General features: G+C 35.2%; 5 protein-coding genes and 2 pseudogenes across 5 annotated transcripts; 4 read left to right on the forward strand and 3 right to left on the reverse strand.

Annotated features, from left to right (window-relative positions):
* Positions 1–1,631: 1,631 nt before the first annotated feature.
* LOC122353079 (trace amine-associated receptor 13c-like) lies at positions 1,632–2,687 on the reverse strand. The gene has a single exon (XM_043250910.1). The coding sequence runs from the start codon at positions 2,628–2,630 to the stop codon at positions 1,632–1,634; it is 999 nt and encodes a 332-aa protein (XP_043106845.1). The 5' UTR covers positions 2,631–2,687.
* A 4,993-nt stretch (positions 2,688–7,680) lies between these two features.
* On the reverse strand, positions 7,681–8,745 carry LOC122353042 (annotated as a pseudogene).
* A 3,659-nt stretch (positions 8,746–12,404) lies between these two features.
* LOC122352462 lies at positions 12,405–13,414 on the reverse strand (annotated as a pseudogene).
* Positions 13,415–15,105: 1,691 nt separating this feature from the next.
* Positions 15,106–16,164, forward strand: LOC122353099 (trace amine-associated receptor 13c-like). Its single transcript, XM_043250952.1, has one exon. The coding sequence runs from the start codon at positions 15,154–15,156 to the stop codon at positions 16,162–16,164; it is 1,011 nt and encodes a 336-aa protein (XP_043106887.1). The 5' UTR covers positions 15,106–15,153.
* A 3,398-nt stretch (positions 16,165–19,562) lies between these two features.
* LOC122352463 (trace amine-associated receptor 13c-like) lies at positions 19,563–20,615 on the forward strand. The gene has a single exon (XM_043249868.1). The coding sequence runs from the start codon at positions 19,611–19,613 to the stop codon at positions 20,613–20,615; it is 1,005 nt and encodes a 334-aa protein (XP_043105803.1). The 5' UTR covers positions 19,563–19,610.
* A 2,014-nt stretch (positions 20,616–22,629) lies between these two features.
* LOC122353073 (trace amine-associated receptor 13c-like) lies at positions 22,630–23,700 on the forward strand. The gene has a single exon (XM_043250905.1). It carries the CDS (start codon positions 22,687–22,689, stop codon positions 23,698–23,700), a length of 1,014 nt encoding a protein of 337 aa, XP_043106840.1. The 5' UTR covers positions 22,630–22,686.
* A 1,074-nt stretch (positions 23,701–24,774) lies between these two features.
* Positions 24,775–25,833, forward strand: LOC122352464 (trace amine-associated receptor 13c-like). Its single transcript, XM_043249869.1, has one exon. The coding sequence runs from the start codon at positions 24,823–24,825 to the stop codon at positions 25,831–25,833; it is 1,011 nt and encodes a 336-aa protein (XP_043105804.1). The 5' UTR covers positions 24,775–24,822.
* The last annotated feature ends 1,098 nt before the right edge of the window (positions 25,834–26,931 follow it).

Genomic DNA, 26,931 nt, shown 5'->3' on the forward strand with positions numbered 1-26,931 from the left:
CCGAGCCCTGCTTGTTGTTTGACTCTGCCTTTATCCTAGTTAACTGGTCATTGACCCCTTCTGATTGTCCCTCCAATAAGCCGCTGCAAATAGATCCCTCTCATTCTGATGTTTTGCAACAGAAGACTTTGCCACTCGATTCTGCAACTGTCCAACCAAGCTCTCTACCTAGGCCTCCCAACTCCCCATGCATCAGCATCAGCTACAGTTACAATCGAAACTGGCCTGTCAGGATTAGGGGAGAAACTTGCGGGAATTTATTAATCTTGCCATCCAAGTCAACATCCACATTGCAGCTGTGCAGTTTGTAGAATCAATTATGCCTTTACTGTGGGCAGGCAGACACAAAGTATCTTGCCCCATCTGTCCATCCTCAAGCTCTCGTTCAGTGAGTGAAAAGAATTATATTACAAACTCTGCTTCTAGTATTAAACTGTCAGTTATGCTAATCACACAGAATAGAACGATCAACCACCACAAGTGGGCACTATGAGGCATGCCATTTGGCTTTGCTAACAGTCTTTCATGAATTATATCTTATGAGACATGATTAACAGATGAGTCATTGTCTACACTGACGACATACTAATATGTAAACTCTAACACCATGAAAGAACATGTCCATACTAAATCATCTGACACAGCACCAACTCTAGGACAAGGCAGAGAAATTCTAGCTTCACCAAACTAGTATGTCCTTCCTTGGATATATCATTAGCCAAGTGGGGTTCGGTATGGATGAAAGGAAGGTCAAGGAGTTATAATGCTTTCTAGGTCTCGAAAACAGTATTTATTGTTTAAAATTTATTATAAATTTGGCAGAATTTTAAAACCGATACATTGTTTTTTAAAGGTAACAGAGCACAAGGCTTATTACATTTACTGGACAGCAGGGACATTATAAATAATATGGAATTAATGCATTAACAACACAGCATATCAGATCTTTATAACAAGAATTCAAATTGGTATGTACTATAAATGAGAATTGTTTTAATATTGTTAATTTCCACACTACAGGCAGGTTTACTTGTTCAAGAGTGTTTCAGTTTATTACATCAACATAACAAAAGACACTTGTAAAAATAAGTTTTCTTATTTTTAAATGCACACTTGTCTATTAGGTAAGTAAAGGCAAGAGATACATAGATAACAATGCTAAAGAGTAAAAACATTCAGTGATGGAGAGGGCCTGATATTTAAAGGAAGACTGTTCCAGAGATTCAGGGCAAGAATAAAAAAAGCTCAATCACCTTTAGATTTACATTGAGGGGAACAGATAAATGTAACTGATAACAAGATCTTAATGACCTAGAGATTGTATATGGCCTAAAAAGATTGCAAATATAATTTCAGGGCAGAGTTATGCAATGCTTTGTATGTGAAAAGGACAACATCAAAATATTTGAAATAACAAAACAGACTATTAGCATGATAATAGTTTGAAAATTAAAAATCAATCTAGTCACAAAAATTCCACAATAAGTAGTCATGGTTAATACTGCTTTATTAATGACGCACCAAATTAGATGCAGCAAATTGCCTTAATTGAAATGGTACATTTCCAATAATAAAGAAAATGTTATATATGTAATAAATGGTATTCAAACTAAAATCAACCACAACAAATGTTATGAATATTCAGCAAAAATGTCTAAAAGAGAGGATGCTGTTTTAAATATTTTAAGAGTTATGATGAATTTAATTGATATTTTAAACCAGTGGTAAAATAAACAATAAATAAGAGGATTCAGACCTGAGTTAATATACAAAGTCCATACAAGAAATGTCATTACAGTCATACCTGCTACAGAGAATATATAATAGGGAATATAGCAAAGTAGATAAACTGTCACAATGATTCCTAATGTCAGAGCAGCTTTACTCTCAGATTTCCTCCTTATTGATCCTTCCATTTCACTTTTACCACTCTTCAACAGAGAGTTTATAACTTTCACCTGCTGATGGGCAACATAAAATATCCTCAAATATAAAGTTATAATCAGGGTACAAGGGAACAGAAAGGATAAAAACATGTCAGTGAATGTCCATGAAAAACTTAGTATTAAATAGCACTTTCCATAACACATGTCTGTTGTTTGTGAAGTGTCAAAATATCTGCTACTAATTAGAAAGGCAATATTGGAAGTTAAACAGAAAAACCAGCAGAGACAGATGCTTATTAAAGTTTTAGTCATGGTTATTTTCTGTGGATAAAGTAAAGGGTGACACACAGCCATATAACGATCAACAGCAATTAAAACTAAATTACTAAGAGATGTTGAGAGGAGCAGTCCCATGATTATCATAAACAGATCACACAATGTGTCTCCAAAGTACCAACATGATTCAATTAGTTTAATAGCATCTACAGGCATCACAATAAGTCCAATAAGCATGTCGGCCACAGCCAGAGAGAGAATGATCAGGTTGGTTGGAGTGTGAAGCTTCTTGAAGTGAGAGATGGAGATGATCACCAACAGATTCATAAACAAAGTCCATGCTGAGAGTAATGAAAAAAACACATACATGATATAGTATTCATGTCTGGAGCGTTTTCCCTTGATACATGAAGAGTTGATGCCAGGAAAGCAGTATTGAGTCTCATGATCCTCTGTCTCATAGGCCATGAGTGAGTCTCCTCCTGTTAGGAGTTTGATCTGCTCTCCTTACTGTCCTTTTATTTATACAACATCTGAATCATACGGACAACCCATCTATCGCCCACTGTGATGCTGCATTATGATATCATTATTTTCATCCCTGACAGGTATAGCAGAGTACAAGGAAAAAAAGGAAAATGATTTGGAAGAAACTGTGGTGGAGAAGATCTCTTGTCACAGATGTTCGTGTTGTATCGTGTCATGTTAAAATAACAAGCATTACTTTATTCTCCTGACATATGAATATTTAACATTAATGTAAATTAACATCTCACTCAGTCAAACTGACAAATACTGTCAAAGTTTTGGTAGCGAAAAACACATCTATGTTGCCTTCAGAAATCAATCAGATGAAGGTGTCTTAGGAAACAGGAAGTGAAACCGACACTGGATTCAGACATAACTTGATGCCTTCCCTTTTCAGCTTTCGGATGCAGCCTATATGTAAACTGAGATTTGATAAAAGACATGCCTGATATCTAAATGTTATGTATGCACAAAATGGAAATAGGAATATGTTTCATGCACAAATTTTGAGATTAATGAAAAGTAAACTGTGTGCACCTTATACTAGCCTATAAATATGCTGAATTTTCATGAAGTGAGTGAAACAACAAAGCAAACAGTCTGTGGATGTGCTGCTTTTGAAAAAGTTTCTTGTTAGTCACAGCGAAGATTGCTTAGCACATGGTTTGCATTACTGGTGTTCTAGCAAAACTCATGTTCTTAGAAAAAAAGAAAAAAAATCACTAGTAATGATCATTGACGTGAACATGACTTCATCTAATGGCATTGGAACAAAGATTGCAATGACAGACACAAGGATGTGTTTGTTGATCTAGCAGTCCATTGGCTGGTTTGAACAGGTCTGATGGCAGTACTGTAGAACTTCTACACACACAGACAGACAGTAGCCTAATGATAAACCCTTTCATGCTCTTCCCAATATTATAGCAAACACCATTGTATTTAAAAGACAGAGTTTGAGGGGAACTATAAGATCTGAACATTTATTTTAAAAATGTTGTTGACAATGAGTCAGACAGTTATTTACACTGAAAATAAATTAAAAATAAGATATATTTCCATTAAAATACATCAATATTCTAAAATATATGTTTACCTTTGTTCAAAACTATTTAAAATACTATTTGGCCAGTGGAAAACAATGAGAACAACTCTGAACACTTCTCTGGTGTATTATCAAGGACACTGAAAAGCAATGTGATGTGTCAAAACAAATTTATAGTCCATATCTCATATTTTTAATAATTAGCTTGAAATAGATCTGTAATGACACCATTAGACAATGAAAAGACATGTGACACAGCCACTTTACAAACTAAAACTAAAGATTTATATGTTAGTGTCAACATTAGTACTTCACCAGAAAAAAAAATCATCCCTCAGTCATTATTAATCTGTAAAAATATCCAGTAGAGAGGAAGCTGACTCAAATATTTTACAAGTTACGATGTGTTTGACTGATATTTTAAACCAGCGGTAAAACAAAGCATAGATCAGAGGATTCAACCCACAGCTAATATACAAAATCCATAACAGAAATGTCATAGTGGCAGGAGAGATTACAGAAGCACCTGTTAGAGACAATATATAGAAGGGAATATAACAAAGCAGATAAACTGTTACAATGATTCCTAATGTCAGAGCAGCTTTACTCTCTCTCAGATTTCTTTTACTCTTCACTGAACCTTCTTTACTTGCTGATGTGCAACATTTCTCCACCCTTTATCAGAAGGAAAAAAACAGTAGTTATGAAAACTTATTAATTAGCACTTGCTAATGTGCAACATGAAATATTCTCAAAGCCAATACAAGTTATGATCCAGGTACACTTATTAAAGTGTGGGAAGGTATATTAAAACACACAGATATCAACAGTAAAACATCCATGATGTTGAAGTCCCATGATTAATAAATAGCACACTTCCAGTACCAGCATGTCTCAATGGTTTAATTGCATCCACGTGCATTCGATAATCCAATCATGTTTGCTAATTAGAGAGAGAATGATCAGGTTGTTAGTGTGAATTGAGAGAGATGGAGATGATCACCAGCAGATTCAGAAACACAGTCCATGCTGACAGCAATGAAAAAACACATACATGATATCATATTCATGTCTGGAGCGTTTTTCTGATACATGAAGAGTTGATGGCAGGAAAGCAGTATTGAGTCTCATGATCCTCTGTCTCATAGGCCATGAGTGAGTCTCCTCCTGTTAGGAGTTTGTTCTGCTCTCCTTACTGTTCTTTTATTTATACAGTGTCTGGATCAGACGACCAACTCATCTACCGCACTCTGATGCTGCATTATGACGTCATTATATTATTTTAATATTCCCAACTGGAAGTAAAATTGTTGTGCATAAGAGATACATGAGAAAAGGTGCATAAGAGTCATGAAATGAAAAATGTTTGTTTTTGTATGATTATCCGCACCAATAGGTGTCAATGTAAAGAAACACTTTGTCACAGATGCTGTAGGTGCATCAGCGGTCATAAACAAGTCCACAGGCTATAATAGGGCAAAAGGCCATTGCAACAACAACAACAACAACAACCACTTACTCTCTTAACCCAAATTTATGCCTAACAGTGGGATTTATGTTTTTGTGCATACCACAGTATGTTCCTAAAAAAAAGGGACTCACCAACCGATTTCAATTTCATTTGAACGTGATAATGTATAATTTATAACACATAAGTGTCTCCGTCTTTTGGTTAAAACAAGATATACTTATTATGTACTTTTGCTTCCAAATTGCTGCATTTACATTAAGACAATTAAAGTCATGAAATCAAAATGTACAATCTTAACTTTGATAATACATATTACTAACCTTGAGGTAACTCAATTTAATTACATATTTTCAAATCAGCAACATTTTTACATTTAATTAAGAAATTAAATACCCCATTAATGTTGTTTAAATCTTATTTGTCACGCTAGACCAGTCATACGCAAAGCGCTTAACTTTCTGCATATAGGCTTGTCTAGCTTCTAATGTCTGCTGCAGCGATGCTATAACTCTTTCTTTAGAAGGTGAGACTAATCCGCCATATTGCTACATGCATTTTCTCCCATTCATAAGTATAGGAGTAAACCGTCTTTGCATCTCCATAGTCTTTTGTATCGTTAACCATTCTCCTTTTAGATTTAGTGATGTCCCTTATCCCTTTTGAGTTTTTATTTTCTTTTAAAGTTTAGGGACAAATATTGCAACCTCTTAGACAAACTTTTTTTTTTTTTTATTTTATCTTGCCCACTGAACTATTCATCTGTATACAGATTGGTGAATTTGCCATTATGATGTCATCTAGACATTTAGCTACCAGTGTTAGCTACTTTCAATTGAAAGCAGTTGGCAGCACTGATTATATTCAGGTGAGTCTTATTAATTATCCTCATTTAACTTCCCCATATGCTTTTTGTTCAGTAATCTTTGTTTTGTCAATGTTATAAGTTTTTTTTACATGCCTGTCTCCTGGATTTATAATTAAAATAACATTTTGTTTATCTCCTTTGTCTTTGCTTATTCATATCTCACCAGCCCGTGACAATTCTACAAAATTAAGGAAAATATTATTTGTTGTGCAACTAAGATTTTTTCAGTCTTTTAAAGAGGCGCGTACCCTGCATCGGAAGTGCCTTCCATAATTATAAACTGTTTGCAAATATTTCGACAAATACACATTTGCACATTTATTTGTATGCCTGATATATTGAAAATGCTAAATGTTTCTTATCTTGTCGTATTAATTTAGGAATTTCATAAATCAAATCTTTTCAAATGCAACATCTGAGTTATTAAAGTTGAGTAATTTGCATCACTGGATATTTATTGTTGGTGGTTTAAGATTTCTATTGTAAAACAGTTGTCAAATATCACGTGTTAAACTAGACGTAAACTAGGTGTGTGCACTTTGCGGTAACCATAGACACCATATGCGTATGCAGTATTTTCTTCAAGTAAGCAAAATAAAGCAAACAGTCTGTTTTTCATTTGTCATCATTTGACATGCACATGAAGATGCGCACATGTAGTCGTTAATAAAGTTAAACACTGACATTTCATGAAATCATTATCCAAAAATTACAATTTTATATGAATTTAAACAAAAATGTTTGTAGTGGATGTGGTGGTTTAAACAGTTTTCTTGTGGTATCCTGTGTTTTCATGTTTTCATCACAGCAAGGATTGCAAAAGATAGAATTTGAAGATATGCATATTTATTTGAAAAACATTTTTTATTGACATGGTAAGTCTGACAGTTATATGCACTGCAAAACAATAAAGGCCTCTCTCTTTCCCTTAAAATATCTAAATATTCAAAAAAAAATTTTTTTGAAACCTTTTAGGCAAAATTGCATAAATTTGATTTGTTTAAAACTAATTAAAATACTGTCTGGCCATTGGAAAAAAATTTGAACAACTCTGACCACTTGATGTCTCAAAAGGAATTTATAGTTCGTATCTCATACTTCCTTAACATATTGTACCTTTAACTGAGCTTTGAATATGAAGATTCCGTTATGCATATTAAAACTAGGTGTTGTAAGCTCCATGCTATTTCAAGGTGAAAATGGAGTGGTGATTTATGTATGCATTAACTTCACAAACAAAACTTTGCGCAGATTCTAGTGTACGCATGGTTTTATGAATCTGAAAACCTTTGTGTTTGTGTGTGTGCAAAATCTAGCTTTATACATGATCCCCCTGGTATTCTACTGATTTAAACTGCATATTACATTTAAATAGTAATACACATTAAAATATAATCATTCATTTCAATATTTCGCCTGAAAAAAGTTTATTTCTAGATTATCACCAGTGTATACTCTGGTAAGTGTGATCATGACTATTATGTACTCATATGATACATATTACTGACAACATAGACACACTGGAACACAACCAGTTTACAAACTATGACTAAAGATCGATGTGTGTATCAGAGTAAAAAAAAAAAAAAAAATTAACCCAGAATCATTATTAATCTGTTAAAATATCCAGTAGAGAGGAAGCTGACTCAAATATTTTACAAGTTAAGATGTGTTTAACTGATATTTTAAACCAGCGGTAAAACAAAGCATAGATCAGAGGATTCAAACCACAGCTAATATACAAAATCCATAACAGAAATGTCATAGTGGCAGGAGAGATTACAGAAGCACCTGTTAGAGACAATATATAGAAGGGAATATAACAAAGTAGATAAACTGTTACAATGATTCCTAATGTCAGAGCAGCTTTACTCTCAGATTTCCTCTTCACTGAACCTTCTTTTGCACTTTTCCCACCCTTTATCAGAGAGTTTATGACTTTCACTTGCTGATGTGCAACATGAAATATTCTCAAATACAACGTTATGATCAAGGTACAAGGAAGAAAGAAAGCAAAAAACAGGTCAGTTAACGTCCATGAAATACTTAAAAATAACAAATAGCACCTTCCATAACACATGTCTGGTGTTTGGGAAGTGTCCAAATGTCTTTTGCTAATTAAATAGGCAATATTATAAATTGAGGAGAAAAACCAGCAAAAACAGACACTTACTAAAGCTTTTGTTGTGGTTATTTTCTGTGGGTAAAGTAAAGGGTGACACACAGCCATATAACGATCAACAGCAATTAAAACTAAATTTCCTAGTGATGTTGAGCCGAGCAGTCCCATGATTAACATGAACATATCACACAATGTGTCTCCAAAGTACCAGCACGTCTCAATCAGTTTAATTGCATCCACGGGCATCACAATGAGTCCAATAAGCATGTCGGCTACAGCCAGAGAGAGAATGATCAGGTTGGTTGGAGTGTGAAGCTTCTTGAAGTGAGAGATGGAGATGATCACCAGCAGATTCAGAAACACAGTCCATGCTGACAGCAATGAAAAAAACACATACATGATATTATATTCATGTCTGGAGCGTTTTTCCTTGATACATGAAGAGTTGATGGCAGGAAAGCAGTATTGAGTCTCATGATCCTCTGTCTCATAGGCCATGAGTGAGTCTCCTCCTGTTAGGAGTTTGTTCTGCTCCTATTACTCTCCTATCATTTATACAGTGTCTGGATGAGTCTACCACCTACTCTGATGCTGAACAATGACATCATTTTCTTATAATTCAGGGCCTTGTAACACTTGTCAGTATTATTAATTACAAATGCAACACAACAAACCTTAAGTGTTTAAAAATAGAATGTAAGTAGACTGATTATTATCTGCTAACTCTTTATTGTAATGATCTACCAACAGACATTTTACTGACTAGACTATAGGAAACTTTTCAAAAACATGTCAACTTACTCCAACCCTAATACTACCAGTCTACTAATACTCTACTAACACTAATGAAAGTTAACTGTAACATGTAAGTGTAATGTTTCTTATTGTCAAAAGAACGTTCATAAGGGGCCATCAAGTGAGATTGATATAAAGTGAAAATTGTACTGAATATTCCCTAAATATAATTTACTCTTGCTGATCCAACCATTGCTATTGCTGCACAGTTTTCTGCATTTTTAGGAAAATTCATTTGATTGGATTTATTTATTTTTATGAGAATATAACAGACATCATAACACTTGATCACATGCTAAACACTACGTCTCCAGCACACATGTAATGATTAAGTAAAAATGTTCTCATCACTGGCATTAGCAACTTCACAACTCGTGGAGCCATAGCCAAACAAGGTCTACACTTCACCATAATGGTAACCTCAAAAATCTACATAAACTTTAAACGCTCTTTCCCTTTACTAAAAACACATTAAACAGCATTTAATTTCAATATTTATTATATATTTATTCTCTTTACCTATCCATATGCAAAGCATGCTGGGAACTCCATGCCCAGTTTCAATCAGTGCAACGTTATTGATTTGCGTTATTGACCCAACACAAACGGTTTAATTAACTTAATATTTTACAAATGTGATTTCATTCAAAATACATTTGAGTGCAAATAACTGGGTATGTGTGTTGTTTTAGCTTATTTTATTCAAGTAAACTGAGCAAAAACTAAAATGCTGGTTTTTACATGATGCTATATACACAGTTAAGTCCAAGAAGACTGAATTATTATCCAGTTAAAGAACATTTCAAAATTAGTACTGCTAGAGGGAAAGTTCATCAGGACTGAAAAAAAAAAATTGTACTTAAATACATAGATCAAAAAGTTTCAAAGTGTCTTTTATTGTAGTAAAAGAAATAACAGGTTTGAAGCAACATAAAATGAGTAAATGATGACAATGTTGTTCCTTTAAAGCTTACTGAAAAAATGGCTCACAAAAGAGAAATGCGATCGATAAAAGCTCTCAAATTTGTTTGCATATTTCTGTCTTAAAGGTTCTGTATTTACGACTACTAAAGCATAAAAATACCATAGCATGTTTGCAGATATTTAAGGAACATGCTTTGTTAACATACTTGTTTATCTGAAAAACAATGCTACAGTCTGTTGTTCTCCTTTGAAAATGTACGTTCTAGTCTGGAATGTCAGCCTCTGTTTTGGTTTGTGAAACCCGTCCACTGCCAGTTTACCCAATCGTGTTTCAGAACCCCGGGTTGCTAGTTGGCGGAAAACAGAACGTATTTCAAAAAAAGGGGTCTGAGTCCAGTCTGAGTAGGAGGGGCCAGGTGAAAAAAGTCTCCAATATTTTGAATTTGGACTGCAATACCTAGTTCAACCACTCTGTCAATCCTACATACAGCACCTCTAATGATGTATGTGCTTTGTGAAAAATGTAAGAAATGATGATTCTCTGTGCTTCCACATCACTACTCTCATAAGTTTCTCAACGTCAAAGCTTCACAACACACTGATGTTTGTCAATTGTGAACTCATGAACCTGCATTTGACACCTGACAAGCAGAGATGGTGCATGGTGTAAAACAGTGGTTCCCAACCAGTGTGCCGCGGCACTAAGGGGTGCCGTGAGATCTTTTGAGGGTGCCAAAATTTCAACAAAATTTTTTTATTAAGGCAGAATCAGTGTAAACAGTATTCTCATATCATCTAGGACTAGGTATAAGGTGTTGTTGCATGCAAACTCGAAATGAAACAAATAAATAAATAATAATAAAAAGCTACGGAGATTTTAAATATCTATTTCCTTATAAGGGTGCAGGGAACTTTTGAAAGGCTTTGGTGCCTCAAACAAGAAAAGGTTGGGAACCACTGGTGTAAAAGGTTTAATACTTGCGCTGTGAGTAATGTGTGTACTCAGGATGACTGGGGATTTTATTATTATTATTATTATTATTATCGCACCACCAAATACACACACACACACACACACACACACACACAAAGGAAGAGAGATGTGGGGTAGCTAATTTTCATTTAAAGAAACACTCACCGAAATGGCTTGCTGTGAACAGACCTGCTTTTACACTGTAAACATTTGATGAAGATCCTAAAGAATCAAACCAAATGGCTATGTGATGTCCCTGTTAGGAAGTGAAATTATCTGTCTGTGCATGAACACATGGATTATGATCAATTATGATCAAAACTGCAGATGCCCTACATACCTTTCAATTTCCTTTTACACACTCAAGGGTTTGTTCATTCAATAATATTTATCCACGAAGGTATTGTAGACTGTGACTAAATCATAGGAGAGTGTCTCTGCAGAAACTAAACACAACTGGAGACACATATAACTAATGCTATTACCAGATGTAAACATAATGTGTCTTGGCTGACCACTTGTGACTGAATCACTAAAAAGAACAGGTCTAAATATCTCTAACTTTAGTGAACTTGTTGCTTCATAGGATTTTTTTTTCAGAACTATTTCATTTTAAATACTATACTAACTATCTGGCAGGGTGAACAAAATAACAAAATGACTAGTAAAACTAGGCAGGACAAGAGGAGCACATGACAGCACAAACAAAGACAAAACCATGCACTCATACATCCCTAAAAACAGTTGTTATTACACTAAATTATTTTGTATTAATACATTTCAGTATTAAATGATATATGTTTGTATCAACATTTTTATTGGTTCATGAACATCCTTAATACACTTTGGGATTCCTTTCTCCTTGAAGGACTTATACAATACAATTTTTCTAAAATCAGTCATTTAATGATGTGGAGTAATTAATTTGTCTTTTTGGAGAAGCATTCACTGCAAGACCGCACCTGATGCCATAAAATAGGGCCTCTAAAAGGAGTTTGGTTAAGCATAATTATGTTTCCATCTTGTGGTTAAAACAGGAACAACACCATGCACTTGTAAGCAGCACTTACTTACCAATTACACCTTTCCAGTATTATTCCTATCCATATTCTTAAGTGTTTTAAGGTGGAGTTTGTTCATACGTAATTCATCTGATTTTATACTGATTTATAACATTCTATTTCTTAATAAAACGACTTCAACCAGATAATCAAATCTAAATTAATCACCACCCTGACCTTTATAAGAACTAATTTAATTGACAAAGCATATGTAAAAAACATAGTTCAATAAATTTGAACTTCATAATTAAACAGATATATTCAAAACCTCACACACTGTAATGAATTTATCATAACCCTTAACGACCCTGTTCTGTAGGCACAGTACTTATGACAGTGAGTTGTCATAAGTACTGATTTATATGATTTAATAAATGTCTCCACACTCAGTGTAACACAAACTAAAACTTTAGAACTGCATGTTACCATTAGAGTTTGTGATTAATCAGATATTGTCATTAACAATCTGTAAAAATGTCCACAAGAGAAGATGCTGGTTCAAATATTTTCAATGTTAAGATGTGTTTAACAGATATTTTAAACCAGCGGTAGAATAAAGCATAGATGAGAGGATTCAGACCGGAGTTAACGTACAAAGTCCATATTAGAAATGTCATTGTGGCAGAAGATATTACTGTAGTGCCAGTTACAGACAATATATAATAGGGAATATAGCAAAGTAGATAAGCTGTCACAATAATTCCTAATGTCAGAGCAGCTTTACTCTCAGATTTCCTCTTCACTGAACCCTCCATTACAGATTTACCACTCTTCATCAGAGAGTTTATAACTTTCACTTGCTGATGTGCAACATAAAACACCCTCAAATATAAAGTTATAATTATAGTACAAGGTAACATAAAGGAAAAGAACAAGTCAGTGAATGTCCATGAAAAACTTATTACTAAATGACACTTTCCATAACAAATATCTGTTTTTTGGGTAGCTTCAAAATACCTGCCACTAATTAAATAGCCAATATTGTACGTTGAGGAGAAAAACCAGCAGAGGCAGATGCTTATTAACGTCTTAGTTGTGGTTATTTTTTGAGGATACAGTAAAGGGTGACACACAGCCACATAGCGATCAACAGCAACTAAAACTAAATTACAGATAGATGTTGAGATAAGCAGTCCCATGATTATCATAAAAGCATCACAGAAGGTGTCTCCGAAGTACCAGCATGTCTCAATCAGCTTGATGGCATCCACAGGCATCACAATTAGCCCAACAAGCATGTCAGCCACAGCCAGAGAGAGAATGATCAGGTTGGTTGGAGTGTGAAGCTTCTTGAAGTGAGAGATGGAGATGATCACCAGCAGATTCAGAAACACAGTCCATGCTGACAGCAATGAAAAAAACACATACATGATATTATATTCATGTCTGGAGCGTTTTCCTTGATACATGAAGAGTTGATGGCAGGAAAGCAGTATTGAGTCTCATGATCCTCTGTCTCATAGGCCATGAGTGAGTCTCCTCCTGTTAGGAGTTTGTTCTGCTCTCCTTACTGTCCTTTCATTTATACAGCATTTGGATCAGACTGACCAACCTATTTACCACCCACTCTGATGCTGCATAATGATGTAATTACTTGGTAGTCAAATTGCTGTGTACAAGAGCCAAAATTGAAGGCTAAGAAACTAAACTGTTGTTTTATATGATGCTATATCCACAGTTATGTCCAAGAACACTGACAAATTAACCAGTTATATAAAGTTTAAAAATGAGCACTGCTAATGTAAAGGTCATCAGGACTGAAAAAAATGCCATTGTACTTAAATGCATAGATCAACAAGTTTTAAAGTATGTTCTATTGTAGTAAAAGAAAGGACAGGTTAGAAACAACAACAAAAAGAGTAAATAGTGACAATGTTCTTTCTTGAGTGAAATGTTCATTTAAAGCTCACCGGAAAATGGCTCACAAAACAGAAGTGATGATCTGTCTGTGCAAGTATACATGAATTTTGATCAATTATGATCAAAACTGAAGATGCCCTACATACCTTTCAATTTCCTTTTTCACACTCAAGCCATGTGACATAGGTTCATTCATTCAATAATATTTGTGTGTCACACTCATCACACCCACAAAAGTATTGTAGACAGTGCCAAAATAATAGGAGAGTGTCTCTGCAGGAATTAATCAACTGATCATAGGAGAGATATTTTATAACTAATGTTATTACCAGATGTAAACATAATGTGTCTTGGCACATTATACTAACTCTCTGGCAGGGTGAACAAAGTAACACAATGAATAGTAAAACTAGGCAGGACAAAAGGAAACGCTGCTCAGTCAAGGCTCATGGGGCCTGCCTTATGACCCACCGGTCATAAGCCGCTGCTTCTAGACTAAGGACAGAAACAGTGCTTGGAGGAGACGAGTGGCCAGATCCATCAGAAGGGTATGTGGAGCTTCCTGTCGTGGGGTGAGCTGGGTAGAGGCAAGGTGTTTCAGCAGAAGCTGGATGACGAGGTTCTGAACTTCCCTTGACTATCTCGACTTTGAGGTCAGAACCATTCAAATACAGGATGAGCTCATGGGAAGACTACAGTGGATGGTCTTATCCAACCCCAGAGAAAAATACACTCTAAGCCCGTGCCAGCTCACCTGGTTGGAAAGTTCGAGGAACTCCACATACCTTTGAAATATCTGACAGCTCTGCCACAGTTGCCACAGGACAAATGAATTTAATCAAACAGAGAGGGAAACTGGGTAAAGAGAGGGCGAGGCATACAGGACATGGGGCAAAGTGTGACAAGAGGAAACTAAATGAACAAAAATAAAAAAACTCATGAGTTTCCAATCAATAAAACACTTATATTAGACTAAAAATGTTCACCAAGTCAGTGATTTGCTCTCTGAATTAATGGGTTATGCAAAGAAGTAAAACTGGAATGTCCAGACTGGCCTATAAAAACTTAAAACACAAAGATAAGCACATCAAATGTGTGATTCTAGTCACTGTCTAAATAATAGATTGCTCAAAAGAACAACCACTGTGACAATTAATAGCTACAAAACAATAACAATCTTAGTTTCAATCCACAGTTGTGTTTTTACATATAATTATTACCAATAATTATACCATTGTTCAGCATCAGAGTGGGTGGAAGATGGGTTGGTCGTCTGATCCAGACTTTGTATAAATTAAAGGACAGTAAGGAGAGCAGAACAAACTCCTAACAGGAGGAGACTCACTCATGGCCTATGAGACAGAGGATCATGAGACTCAATACTGCTTTCCTGCCATCAACTCTTCATGTATCAAGGAAAAACGCTCCAGTTATGAATACAATATCATTTATCTCTTTGTATCAGTGCTGTCTGCATGGACTGTGTTTCTGAATCTGCTGGTGATCATCTCCATCTCTCACTTCAAGAAGCTTCACACTCCAACCAACCTGATCATTCTCTCTCTGGCTGTGACTGATCTGCTTACTGGGCTTATAGTGATACCCTTAGAGGGCATCAAACAAAATGAGACATGTTGGTACTTTGGAGACACTTACTGTGGACTGTTTGTCATTACAGTTAGGCTGCTCCTTTGTACATCTCTGAGTACTTTAGTTTTAATTGCTGTTGATCGTTATATGGCTGTCTGTCACCCTTTACTATATCCACAGAAAATAACAACTATTAAAACGTTAATAAGCATCTGTCTCTGCTGGTTTTGCTGTTTGGTTTACAATATTGAGTATGTAATTAGTAATGGATATTTTAATATCTCACACAAAATATTGTGTTATGGTCAGTGTATTGTTTTAATTACTCCTGCTTGGAGATTTACTGATTTGACATTTTTCTTCCTATTTCCTTGTATTGTCATCATCACTGTATATTTAAGAATATTTTATGTTGTGCAATGGCAAGTGAAAGTAATAAACTCTCTAGTAAAGGGTGGTAAATTTGTAGTGGAAAGTTTAGTAAAGAGGAAATCTGAGAGTAAAGCTGCTCTGACATTAGGAATCATTGTGACAGTTTATCTGCTTTGCTGGATTCCTTTTTATATATGTTCATTAACAATTACAACAATCTCTTCTACTACAATGACATTTTTAACATGGACTTTGTATGTCAGCTGTGGACTGAATCCACTCATTTATGCTTTATTTTATCGCTGGTTTAAAATATCAGTTAAACACATTCTAACTCTTAGAATATTTCAGCCAGCATCTTCTGTACTGGACATTTTTATTGATTGTCGCACTTGATTGTTTTTGATTATTTTTGTTAATTTTTTATTCAAATGTTGTGAATTTTCAATTCAGCATTCAACAATAACTAAATATTAAAGGGATAGTTTAACCAAAAATGTAAAATTCATTACCCTTATATCTGATGTAAAGTCAGAATATTTATTCGCTTTCAATTTCCAGAAAAAAAGATGCAATAAAGATAAATGGTGAATGAGGCTGACAGTATCTCTTCTGTTTCTAGGAAGCACCATTTGTATTCTTGCTGGAGAAGCATTCTAAAGTACACTGCGATAATGAGTACACTCAACACATGAATAATACAAGATAAATGTTGGGTAACACTTTCTATGAAGCCTGTATCTCGTGAATATTCATAAGAACAGTTTTAATGTGTTATAATATTTATTTACGTGTGGCTATACCTTTTACGAGTATAATAATTTAACACACACAATGAGCATGATTTATATGAAAAAATAAATCTGCATTGTTTATCTTTTTAATCTTTCACTCACAATATTCTAACCTATCGCTGAAGTAAAACATTGAAAATGGAGAGAAAATCTTGTGAAGAAATAAATGTTTTTCTCCAATGTTTTCCACAATTATTGGCACCCCTAGAAATTCTTAGGAGTAAAATATCTCTAAAATATACCCCTATTCATATTTTAGAAAGTGTTGCATTGCAGGGGGACTAGGAACATGACATTGTCCAACCATGACTTCCTGTTCCACAAGATAAGAAATATGCTTTTTCATGAATCATCCATCACAAGGAGTAAAACCAAACAATAAAGTTATGATGTGCAGAAGATTGTTGAGCTCACAAAATAGAAAGTGACTGTGAGACAAATCCACATTTCCACAATCAAGACAATAATTAAGAATTTCCAATTAACAATCTATCATAATAAATCTTATGAAACTGTCTGGAAAAGAATGTGTGTCTATGATCAGGTTAATCTAAAAAATAAGCTTTTCAGCAGCAAACACTTAAGATGGGTTTGGAGAACACAGGGATAAAAAGTACCTCAATGTGTACAAGGAAATATGCTGCTGTATTTTTTATGCTGTGGGCCTATATTACTGCTGGTAATATAGGTCCTGGACATCTTGTTTAGACACATGGCATTATGGATTCTATCAACATATCAACAATAGAAAAAACTAAAACTGACTGACTGTGTAATTTGTTTTTAATGGGCCATTGGGGGCCATGTGGACCCATTGGGGCAATAATCCAAGACCAACATCAAAATCAACACAAAAATGTGTCACTGAGCACAAAATGAAGCTTTTTATGGCTGTGCCAGTCCTCTGATCTGAACCCTGTCGAAAATGAGTAAGATGAACTAAAGAGGAGAAGCACCATAGTGGAGCTGGTATTCTGAAGGATCTGGAGTGATTCTGGGGAAGGAATGGTCTCTGAGAAAATTCAGGGCTGCTATCTTGAGAAAAGGATATAGCAATAATTGTATGCCAGTAATTGTGACCAATATGAATTAGAGAAACCATTTATTTCAAAATGAGATTTTCCTCCCGCTTTCAATTATTTAATTTCAATGATAGGTTAGAATTTTGTGAATTTTTCTAACAAAATATCAAAAGTATAAACAATATGCAGCCACTTTTGCTAAGGAAACGCTCAAATAACACTTAACATCTAACCACTCACAAGATGCTGTAAGGTACATTACAGATCTTAAACAATGTTGAGATACAACATAGTTCATTATAAAGTAGATTTAAAATGGTTTCATCGTGTGTTATAAATAATCATACAGTGGTGTGAAAAAGTGTTGGCCCCCTTCCTGATTTTTTTTCTGCACGTTTTTTACACTTGAATGTCTCAGATCATCAAACTAATTTAAATATTAATCAAAGATAACACAAGTAAACACAAAATGTAATTTTTAATTATAAAGGGAAAACAAAATCCCTTTGGCTCAAAGCAGAAAAACATTTTTTTACAGTACTAACTGATCATTGCTAACTCAAGTATCTGAGATCTGCCACGAGACTCAACCACAGGCAAGCAAATAAGTCTATTCTTCATTTGGTTTAATTTCACTGTGACATACTTGTCAAGCTCACAGAACACCAAGGCCTAGAAGATACAATATGTACGGTCTAGATGATACAATATGTACAATATGAGTTATTCATACTATCACCCACCGACAAATCCTACATCTCTCCAACCACCACTCTAGCTCCCATACAATGGGATATTATGACCAATGATCCACCACTAACTGAAAACCCTACAAACTGCACACAAAGAATAATTAATTGGGTTCACTCTACTCCCAGCTCAGGTCATTCAGGCATTGAGGCTACAATAGAACTGCTTACCAATTGCTTCTGGTCTTCCACATTGCAGGCAGACAACATCGCTTACATCCTGGACTATCCCTCTTGTAATGTGGCTGAATTTTCTGAGTCTGTCTGCCTTCTATTAAAAAAAGCTAAATATTAATGTCAGCCTCACATCAGAGTACCACCCTCAGGCCAACGGTGAAGTAGAACATTTAAACCAGGAGTTCACCTGTTTCCTCCACTCGTATTGCCATCAAAATCAGGTTGGAGCTGCTTCTTAATTTGGTCCATATATTCTCAAAAATCCCTCTCTAAACCAGCCACAGGCAGAACTTGGCAGTTTGCCTCCTTGCATCAGGAGACGCTCGCAGGGAGAGGGCTGTGTCACAAATCAAGCCTATGTGTCTTCCTCCTATCACCACCAGAGTGATCTCTCATTGGAGTACTAAGTGGTTCTTTCGGACTTTATTTTCCACAACCCTGTGCCTGGTACTGATCACCTGCACAGTGTTCTCTCAACTTCCTTTGTAAAGTCTTGTTTTGTGTAGCTGACATTATAGAACGTTTATTCCCAGTCTGTTTCTCTGTTGCCTACCTGGACTTTTTACCCTGTTCTGATTGTTTGCTGCCTGCCTTTGTGACCTGGTCTGCCTTTTTGGTCTCTCAAATGAATCACAACCATGCCAATCCACAGCCATGTGACATGGCTACAAGTGTGATATTGCTCATATATAATAGGACTGTCATTTTAGCGTGTTACTTTAACACGTTACACAATTAATGCTTGACTGTTAAACACAATGCAGGGCAACAACTCGCTGTGTGGGGGGGAAGTGCCCCAGTATTTGCCTCAGAGTTCTTTTACACACAGAGAGAAAAAAGTCAGGCATCTGGGGTGGATTGAGAATGAGCAAATGATCATTTTAACTTTTGGGTGAAGTATGACCCAATATACTGTTTATAACAAATTTTCATACAGCTTAGTTTTAATTATGCAATGTTCTCACTTCAAGAAAATAATTATACCATTGTTCAGCATCAGAGTGGGTGGTACATGGGTTGGTCAGTCTGATCCAGACTTTGTATAAATTAAAGGGCGATTGGAAGAGCAGAACAAACTCCTAACAGGAGGAGACTCACTCATGGCCTATGAGACAGAGGATCATGAGACTCAATACTGCTTTCCTGCCATCAACTCTTCATGTATCAAGGGAAAACGCTCCAGACATGAATACAGTATAATTTACCTGTTGGTATCAATGCTGTCAGCATGGACTGTGTTTCTGAATCTGCTGGTGATCATCTCCATCTCTCACTTCAAGAAGCTTCACACTCCAACCAACCTGATCATTCTCTCTCTGGCTGTGACTGATCTGCTTACCGGGCTTATAGTGATACCCTTAGAGGGCATCAAACAAAATGAGACATGTTGGTACTTTGGAGACACTTACTGTGGACTGTTTGTCATTACAGTTAGGCTGCTCCTTTGTACATCTGTAAGTAATTTAGTTTTAATTGCTGTTGATCGTTATATGGCTGTGTGTCACCCTTTACTGTACCCACAGAAAATAACCACTACTAAAACATTAATATGCATCTGTCTCTGCTGGTTTTTCTGTTCAGTTTACAATATTGAGAATGCAATTAATAATGGATATTTTAATATCTCACACCAAAGATTGTGTTATGGTCAATGTATCATTATGCTTAACCCTGCTTGGAGATTTACTGATTTAACCATTTTATTCCTATTTCCTTGTATTGTGATCATTACTGTATATTTGAGGATATTTTATGTTGTCCAATGGCAAGTAAAAGTTATAAATTCACTTATAAAGGGTGGTAAATTTGAGAATTCAGTAAAAAGGAAATCTGAGAGTAAAGCTGCTCTGACATTGGGGATCATTGTGACAGTTTATCTTCTTTGCTGGATTCCTTTTTATATATGTTCGCTAACAGAAATCACAACAATCTCTTCTATTACAATGACATTTTTAGCATGGACTTTGTATGTCAGCTGTGGTCTGAATCCTCTTATTTATGCTTTATTTTACCGCTGGTTTAAAATATCAGTTAAACATATTCTAACTCTTAAAATATTTCAGCCAGCATCCTCTCTGATTGATATTTTAACATATAATTCATGATCAATTAAATATTAAAAAGACTTCAACCAAAACAGTACAGAATAAAGATTTAGTAAAAATAATTAGTGACTGAGGATGCCAATGCATTACATGTATTCTTCAGGGAGACATGAACCCAAAGTGCACTGCCATGATAAAATAAATTCAATGCTAAAAATTCTCAACATTAAAATTGTGTAATTAAAAATGGACTGCTTTACCCAGCATATGTACATTATGTGTTTATGCATGTTTATTGTTGTAGCATTTCTTATTTCTGCACTGTTACATAATTAACCATTAAATAATAATGTAGCATAATAATAATTATGAATACATTTTGTGATATTTCATTTTAATGCTGATTCCAACCACAAAACTGTGAACATTTCGGTTAACAACTTTTAATCCATCAAAACAAACTCGCAGACCTCTGAGGATAATGCAACATCAGTGAACTGCGTGTGTTTGCTTTCACTCTCTTAATGAACAGACCCCTGGGGGATCATTGTTGCAGCAACTTTAATACAGAAAATGTGTTAACAGGAGCCTAGGGATTATTTTTTTACATAACGTACCAAACAGACACTCAAGTGGATTTCCATAGATGATTCGTTTCTGTCTGAAGTCAGTCAAGTGAACAAATATTCGGCCTGGGGAACACTAAGGCCCTGTTTACACTGTCAGTTAACTGTGAAAAATTGTGCTCATATGTGACACAGATCAGATCTGTTCTATGACGGTGTAAACATGGGAAAAAAAATGCAGACATTCAGATATGTGAAAATTAATCGGATATGTGCTAGTGCATCTCATTTGAACAGGCATATTGAATTTTCTGAGGCATTGCATTCTGTACATCATTAAAACTTCTCCGCAGTTCAATAAGATCATATGTGGCCTGTGCCAGCAAAATAAGTGTAAATGTGAACAATAATTTTTTTTAAATACAGCCAAAAAAAAAAGGTTTATGAGCTGAACCTTAAAGATCTAAGGCCTAATTCTCTGAAATGTTGTTCACAAATCTGTCTAAATCTGTGTTAAATCTGAGCACTTCTCTTTTGCAGAGATTATCCAGCTCACAGGTGTGGCATATCAAAAAGATGTGCAGAGAGAACGTGGAAAGAAGATGTGTCAGTGATGTAAAATGACAAGACTGAACACTTTATAGTTAAAAGCATTTCATTATTGAAAGCAGAGACGTCATTGTCTAGGTCAGCTCAGTTTAAATAGGATGTGTGCAATCAAATCTATGATAATCGCTAGAAATTAAGTGCCCACAACTAAGCAAGCATTAGTATTTTAATGTACATGACTAAAACTCCAGTGTTTCTCAAAACCCGAATTACCAAACATGTGAATTATCATACAGTGGAGCCTCTGGTCCAAATACACTGGGTATTGACCAATCTTTCAAGAGCAAGCGTTTTGTGTAACCTGCCCTGAACTCCCCAAGATCAGAAAAGCAGTAGTTAGTAAAATTATGTTTTTTATCCCCTCTGTAAAAATCACGTTCCCTTCGGTTCCCTTAAAGCTGATATCACACTGGGCGAGAAGTGCAGCGCAGCAACGTTACATTGTTTTGCATCGTTGCTTGTCGTCGCGAACAGATGGCAAATGGCCGGTGTGTATACGTTGATAGAAATGAATGTATCTGAATTTTCTCATTTTTGCGCTTCTCGTTCGATGTGCGACCCCCTTTAGAATTGTCCTAACTACCCCACCCCTACTCCCCCCCAACCCCAATAATCAGAAGAGGTTTAATGGACTGCCATACACTGAAAAATAAGATTGTTTTCTAAGTTACAACCTAAATAACAGAGTATTTTAAAGACCATTTCAAATGAAAGAATTATTTAATGCTCACAAGAAAGAGGAGAATTATTCTGTTTTATAAGGTTTCTAAAATGATTAACCCTTAGATTTTACAGTTGTATATCCTCATATCAAACGTTTGGAGAAGAAAATTATTATATAATTATACAGCATCAGAGTGGGTGTTAGATGGGTGGGCCAGTCTGATCCAGAAATCGTATAAATTAAAGTACAGTAAGGAGAGCAGAACAAACTCCTAACAGGAGGAGACTCATTCATGGCCTATGAGACAGAGGATCATGAGACTCAATACTGCTTTCCTGCCATCAACTCTTCATGTATCAAAGGAAAACGCTCCAGACATGAATATAATATCATCTATATGTTTGTTCTACTGCTGTCAGCATGGACTGTGTTTCTGAATCTGCTGGTGATCATCTCCATCTCTCACTTCAAGAAGCTTCACACTCCAACCAACCTGATCATTCTCTCTCTGGCTGTGGCTGACATGCTTATTGGACTTATTGTTATACCCATAGAAGGAATCAAACAAATTGAGACATGTTGGTACTTTGGAGACACCTACTGTGGACTGTTTGTGATTATCATTAGGCTGCTCCTTTCAACATCTCTCAGTAATTTAGTTTTAATTGCTGTTGATCGTTATATGGCTGTGTGTCACCCTTTACTGTACCCACAGAAAATGACCACAACTAAAACTTTAATAAGCATCTGTCTCTGCTGGTTTTGCTGCTCAGTTTACAATATTTGGTATGTAATTAGTAATGGATACTTTAGCATGTCAGACAAAACACTGTGTTACGGCCAGTGTATTGTTTTAATTACTCCTGCTTGGAGAATTATTGATTTGATTGTTTCCTTTTTATTTCCTTGTACTGTGATCATCACTGCATATTTGAGGATATTTTATGTTGTGCATCAGCAAGTGAAAGTTATTAACTCTCAATTGAAAGGTGTAAAATGTGTAGTGGAGGTTTCAGTGAGAAGGAAAACTGAGAGTAAAGCTGCTCTGACATTAGGAATCATTGTGACAGCTTATCTGCTTTGCTGGATTCCATTCTACATCTGTTCTCTAACAAAAACCACAGCAATCACTTCTACCACAATGACATTTCTAGCATGGACCTTCCATATGAACTCAGGTTTAAATCCTATTGTTTACGCTTTATTTTACCGCTGGTTTAAAATAGCAGTTAAGCACATTCTTACTTTTAGAATTTTTCAGCCAGCATCATCTCTGATAGACATTTTTACAGATTATCATTCATGATTTAGAGTATTTATTTTTAGTTTTATGTTTGAGCTTATAGCGTAATCGGTGCTATCAATTCCTGAAAATTATACGATATGTGAAATGTATTCATATGATCATGTACAGGAATAACACCTACAATTCAATAATTAATATTAACTTATTTACTCACCATCATGTTTGTTACAATATTTTTTGTTATAAACTTTTGAAACACTAATGGAGATGTCAGACAGAATGACTGTCTCTGTCACTTTTCACTTTCGCTGTATATAAAAAAAATATAATAATAATGATAATGATTACGATAAAATAATTTATAGTAAATGAGACAGATAATATTCAATATGCCTTTTTTGTGCTACGAGGCAGCATGACATGTACACTTCACGGGTAAGGTAATTCTAGAGTCCACTGTGACAGGAAAAAAATGTAGACAAACTAAAAGAAATGTTGATAGTACTTCAAGTTTATTTCATTAAACAGCAAAATGTATGAATAGAAAGTAGTTTGATGTCATTAAAATGTACTTTTAACTGGTATTTTTATGCTATGTATTTTAATGCTAAAGATTACCATCTCACTATTAGCTCAAATTTAAATCTTATGCAATCACATATCTACAATTTATTCATAATGCAGCAGCTCTGCAAAAGCTACCAGTTACAACTCAATTCAAGTTCAATACACTGATGCTTGCATACAGAATGGCCATGGGTTCCACGCATTCCTACTTCAACTCAAATCGTACCAGTCTACATGCCTTCTTGAAAGCAGTCAGCTCAGTTTTCCAACATGTTCTCTATTTTACTTCACTGAGCATAATTTGTGCTGCTCTACAGTGTAAATAACCTAGACATGGAGAGAGAGGAAATTAAATAAATATTACTGATTATTAACGATAGATTATTTCATGCTCACAAGAATATAAATTGTTTTGATTTGTTACATTATGTTTAAAAAAGGACTTAATCTTAGGTTGTGTATCCATTATATTAAAGGTTAGTGAAGGAAAGTGATCACATAATTATGCAGCATCAGAGTGGGTGTTAGATGGGTTGGTCGTCTGATCCAGACACTGTATAAATAAAAGAACAGTAAGGAGAGCAGAACAAACTCCTAACAGGAGGAGACTGACTCATGGCTTATGAGACAGAGGATCATGAGACTCAATACTGCTTTCCTGCCATCAACTCTTCATGTATCAAGGGAAAACGCTCCAGATTTGAACATAATATGATCTATACGTTTGTAATATTGCTGTCAGCATGGACTGTGTTTCTGAATCTGCTGGTGATCATCTCCATCTCTCACTTCAAGAAGCTTCACACTCCAACCAACCTGATCATTCTCTCTCTGGCTGTGACTGATCTGCTTGTTGGACTTATTGTGATACCCATAGAGGGAATCAAACAAATTGAAACATGTTGGTACTTTGGAGACACTTACTGTGGACTGTTTGTAATCATTGTTAGGTTGCTTCTTATTACATCTCTTAGTAATTTGGTCTTAATTGCTGTTGATCGTTATATGGCTGTGTGTCACCCTTTACTGTACCCACAGAAAATAACCACAACTAAAACTTTAATAAGCATCTGTCTCTGCTGGTTATGCTGTTCAGTTTACATTATTTGGTTTGTAATAAGTAATGGATACTTTAGCATGTCAGACAGAACACTGTGTTATGGCCAGTGTATTGTTTTAATTACTCCTGCTTGGAGATTCATTGATTTGATTGTTTCCTTTTTATTTCCTTGTACTGTGATCATTACTGCATATTTGAGGATATTTTATGTTGTGCAACGGCAAGTGAAAGTTATTAACTCTCAGATGAATGGTGTTAAATGTGTAATGGATATTTCAGTGAAGAGGAAATCTGACAGTAAAGCTGCTCTGACATTAGGAATCATTGTGACAGCTTATCTGCTTTGCTGGATTCCGTTCTACATCTGTTCTTTAACAAAAACCACAGCAATCTCTTCCACTACATTGACATTTCTAACATGGACCTTCCATATAAACTCTGGCTTAAATCCTATTGTTTATGCTTTATTTTACCGCTGGTTTAAAGTATCAGTTAAACACATTCTAACTCTTAGAATTTTTCAGCCAGCATCCTCTCTGATGGACATTTTTACTGATTTTCATTAATGATTTACAGTGGGTATTTATTTCTATTTTATTTGTTTTTACTTGAAGCAAAACTTTTTAAATCAGTTTCCAAAACTGACAGCGCGTGAAATGTATTCACATGTTCAGGTATAAAAATTACACATAAAATAATCAACAATAACTTAATATTAAAGAAAAGCTCAAACTTTTGAAAAAGGTAATCACTTACTCACCCTTGTTGTTCTAAAAGATTACATGAATGTAAATGGTGCATGAGGCTGTCAGATAATGCCTAATATACTTCTTTGTACTCTGAGGCAGCATGGCAAATATGCTTCACAAATAAGGCTTCACTAGAATCAACTATGACAAAAAAAGCAAAAAAAGGAAATCCAAGATACAAAAAAATGTTAAGAGTACTTATATAAATTTGTTAAAATGAACACTGAAATGAATAAATATAAAATAGTTCAGTGTCATTAAAAATGTACTGTTTTATCGGGCATGTTTGGATGCTATGTATTTTTATGCTTAAAGTGTCTTGCTATTAACTCCAATTTTCATCATGTGCAGTCAAATTTCTACAAATAATACAGAATGCAGCAGCATGACTGGTCTTCATTAAGCCAATGTCACACCTCTGTAATGGAGATTTTAAATGTGTTTTTTTCATACATAAAACATAACTTCACTTCAGGAGGCCTATATTTACCCTCTGGAGCTGTCACTCTTAAGCTTGGAAGAGCCAGGAAATACATGCATACATATACATTATATATATACATTATATATATATCTGAAGGTAGACAGTCATTTACATCTAGGATGGCTTGAGGGTGAATAAATCATGGGATAGTTTACCAAATCTTCAAATTATGATTTGTACCACAACTTTGTCTGACTTCACTTAGCATCATTTTTGCTACACTACAGTGTATAAAGCCTAGACATGGAGAGAGAGAGAATTTTAAATAAATGTTAGTGATTATAATGAAGCAATTATTTGCTGTCAGAGCCAGTCAAGTTCACTCCAGTCATTCCAGAACCAGTCAAGCCTACTCAAGTCATCTCGGAGTCTGTCAAGTGCACCCAAATCCTCCCAGTGTTGGCTAAGCTATCTTTAGTTATACATAAGTT

The sequence above is a fragment of the Puntigrus tetrazona genome, chromosome 10 (genome assembly GCF_018831695.1).
Source record: "Puntigrus tetrazona isolate hp1 chromosome 10, ASM1883169v1, whole genome shotgun sequence".
NCBI lineage: Eukaryota > Metazoa > Chordata > Actinopteri > Cypriniformes > Cyprinidae > Puntigrus > Puntigrus tetrazona.

Excerpts from the sequence above, each read along its gene's own strand:
- LOC122353079 (XM_043250910.1), bottom strand. The coding sequence starts at position 2,630 with ATGGCCTATGAGACAGAGGATCATGAGACTCAATACTGCTTTCCTGGC.
- LOC122353099 (XM_043250952.1), top strand. The coding sequence starts at position 15,154 with ATGGCCTATGAGACAGAGGATCATGAGACTCAATACTGCTTTCCTGCC.
- LOC122352463 (XM_043249868.1), top strand. The coding sequence starts at position 19,611 with ATGGCCTATGAGACAGAGGATCATGAGACTCAATACTGCTTTCCTGCC.
- LOC122353073 (XM_043250905.1), top strand. The coding sequence starts at position 22,687 with ATGGCCTATGAGACAGAGGATCATGAGACTCAATACTGCTTTCCTGCC.
- LOC122352464 (XM_043249869.1), top strand. The coding sequence starts at position 24,823 with ATGGCTTATGAGACAGAGGATCATGAGACTCAATACTGCTTTCCTGCC.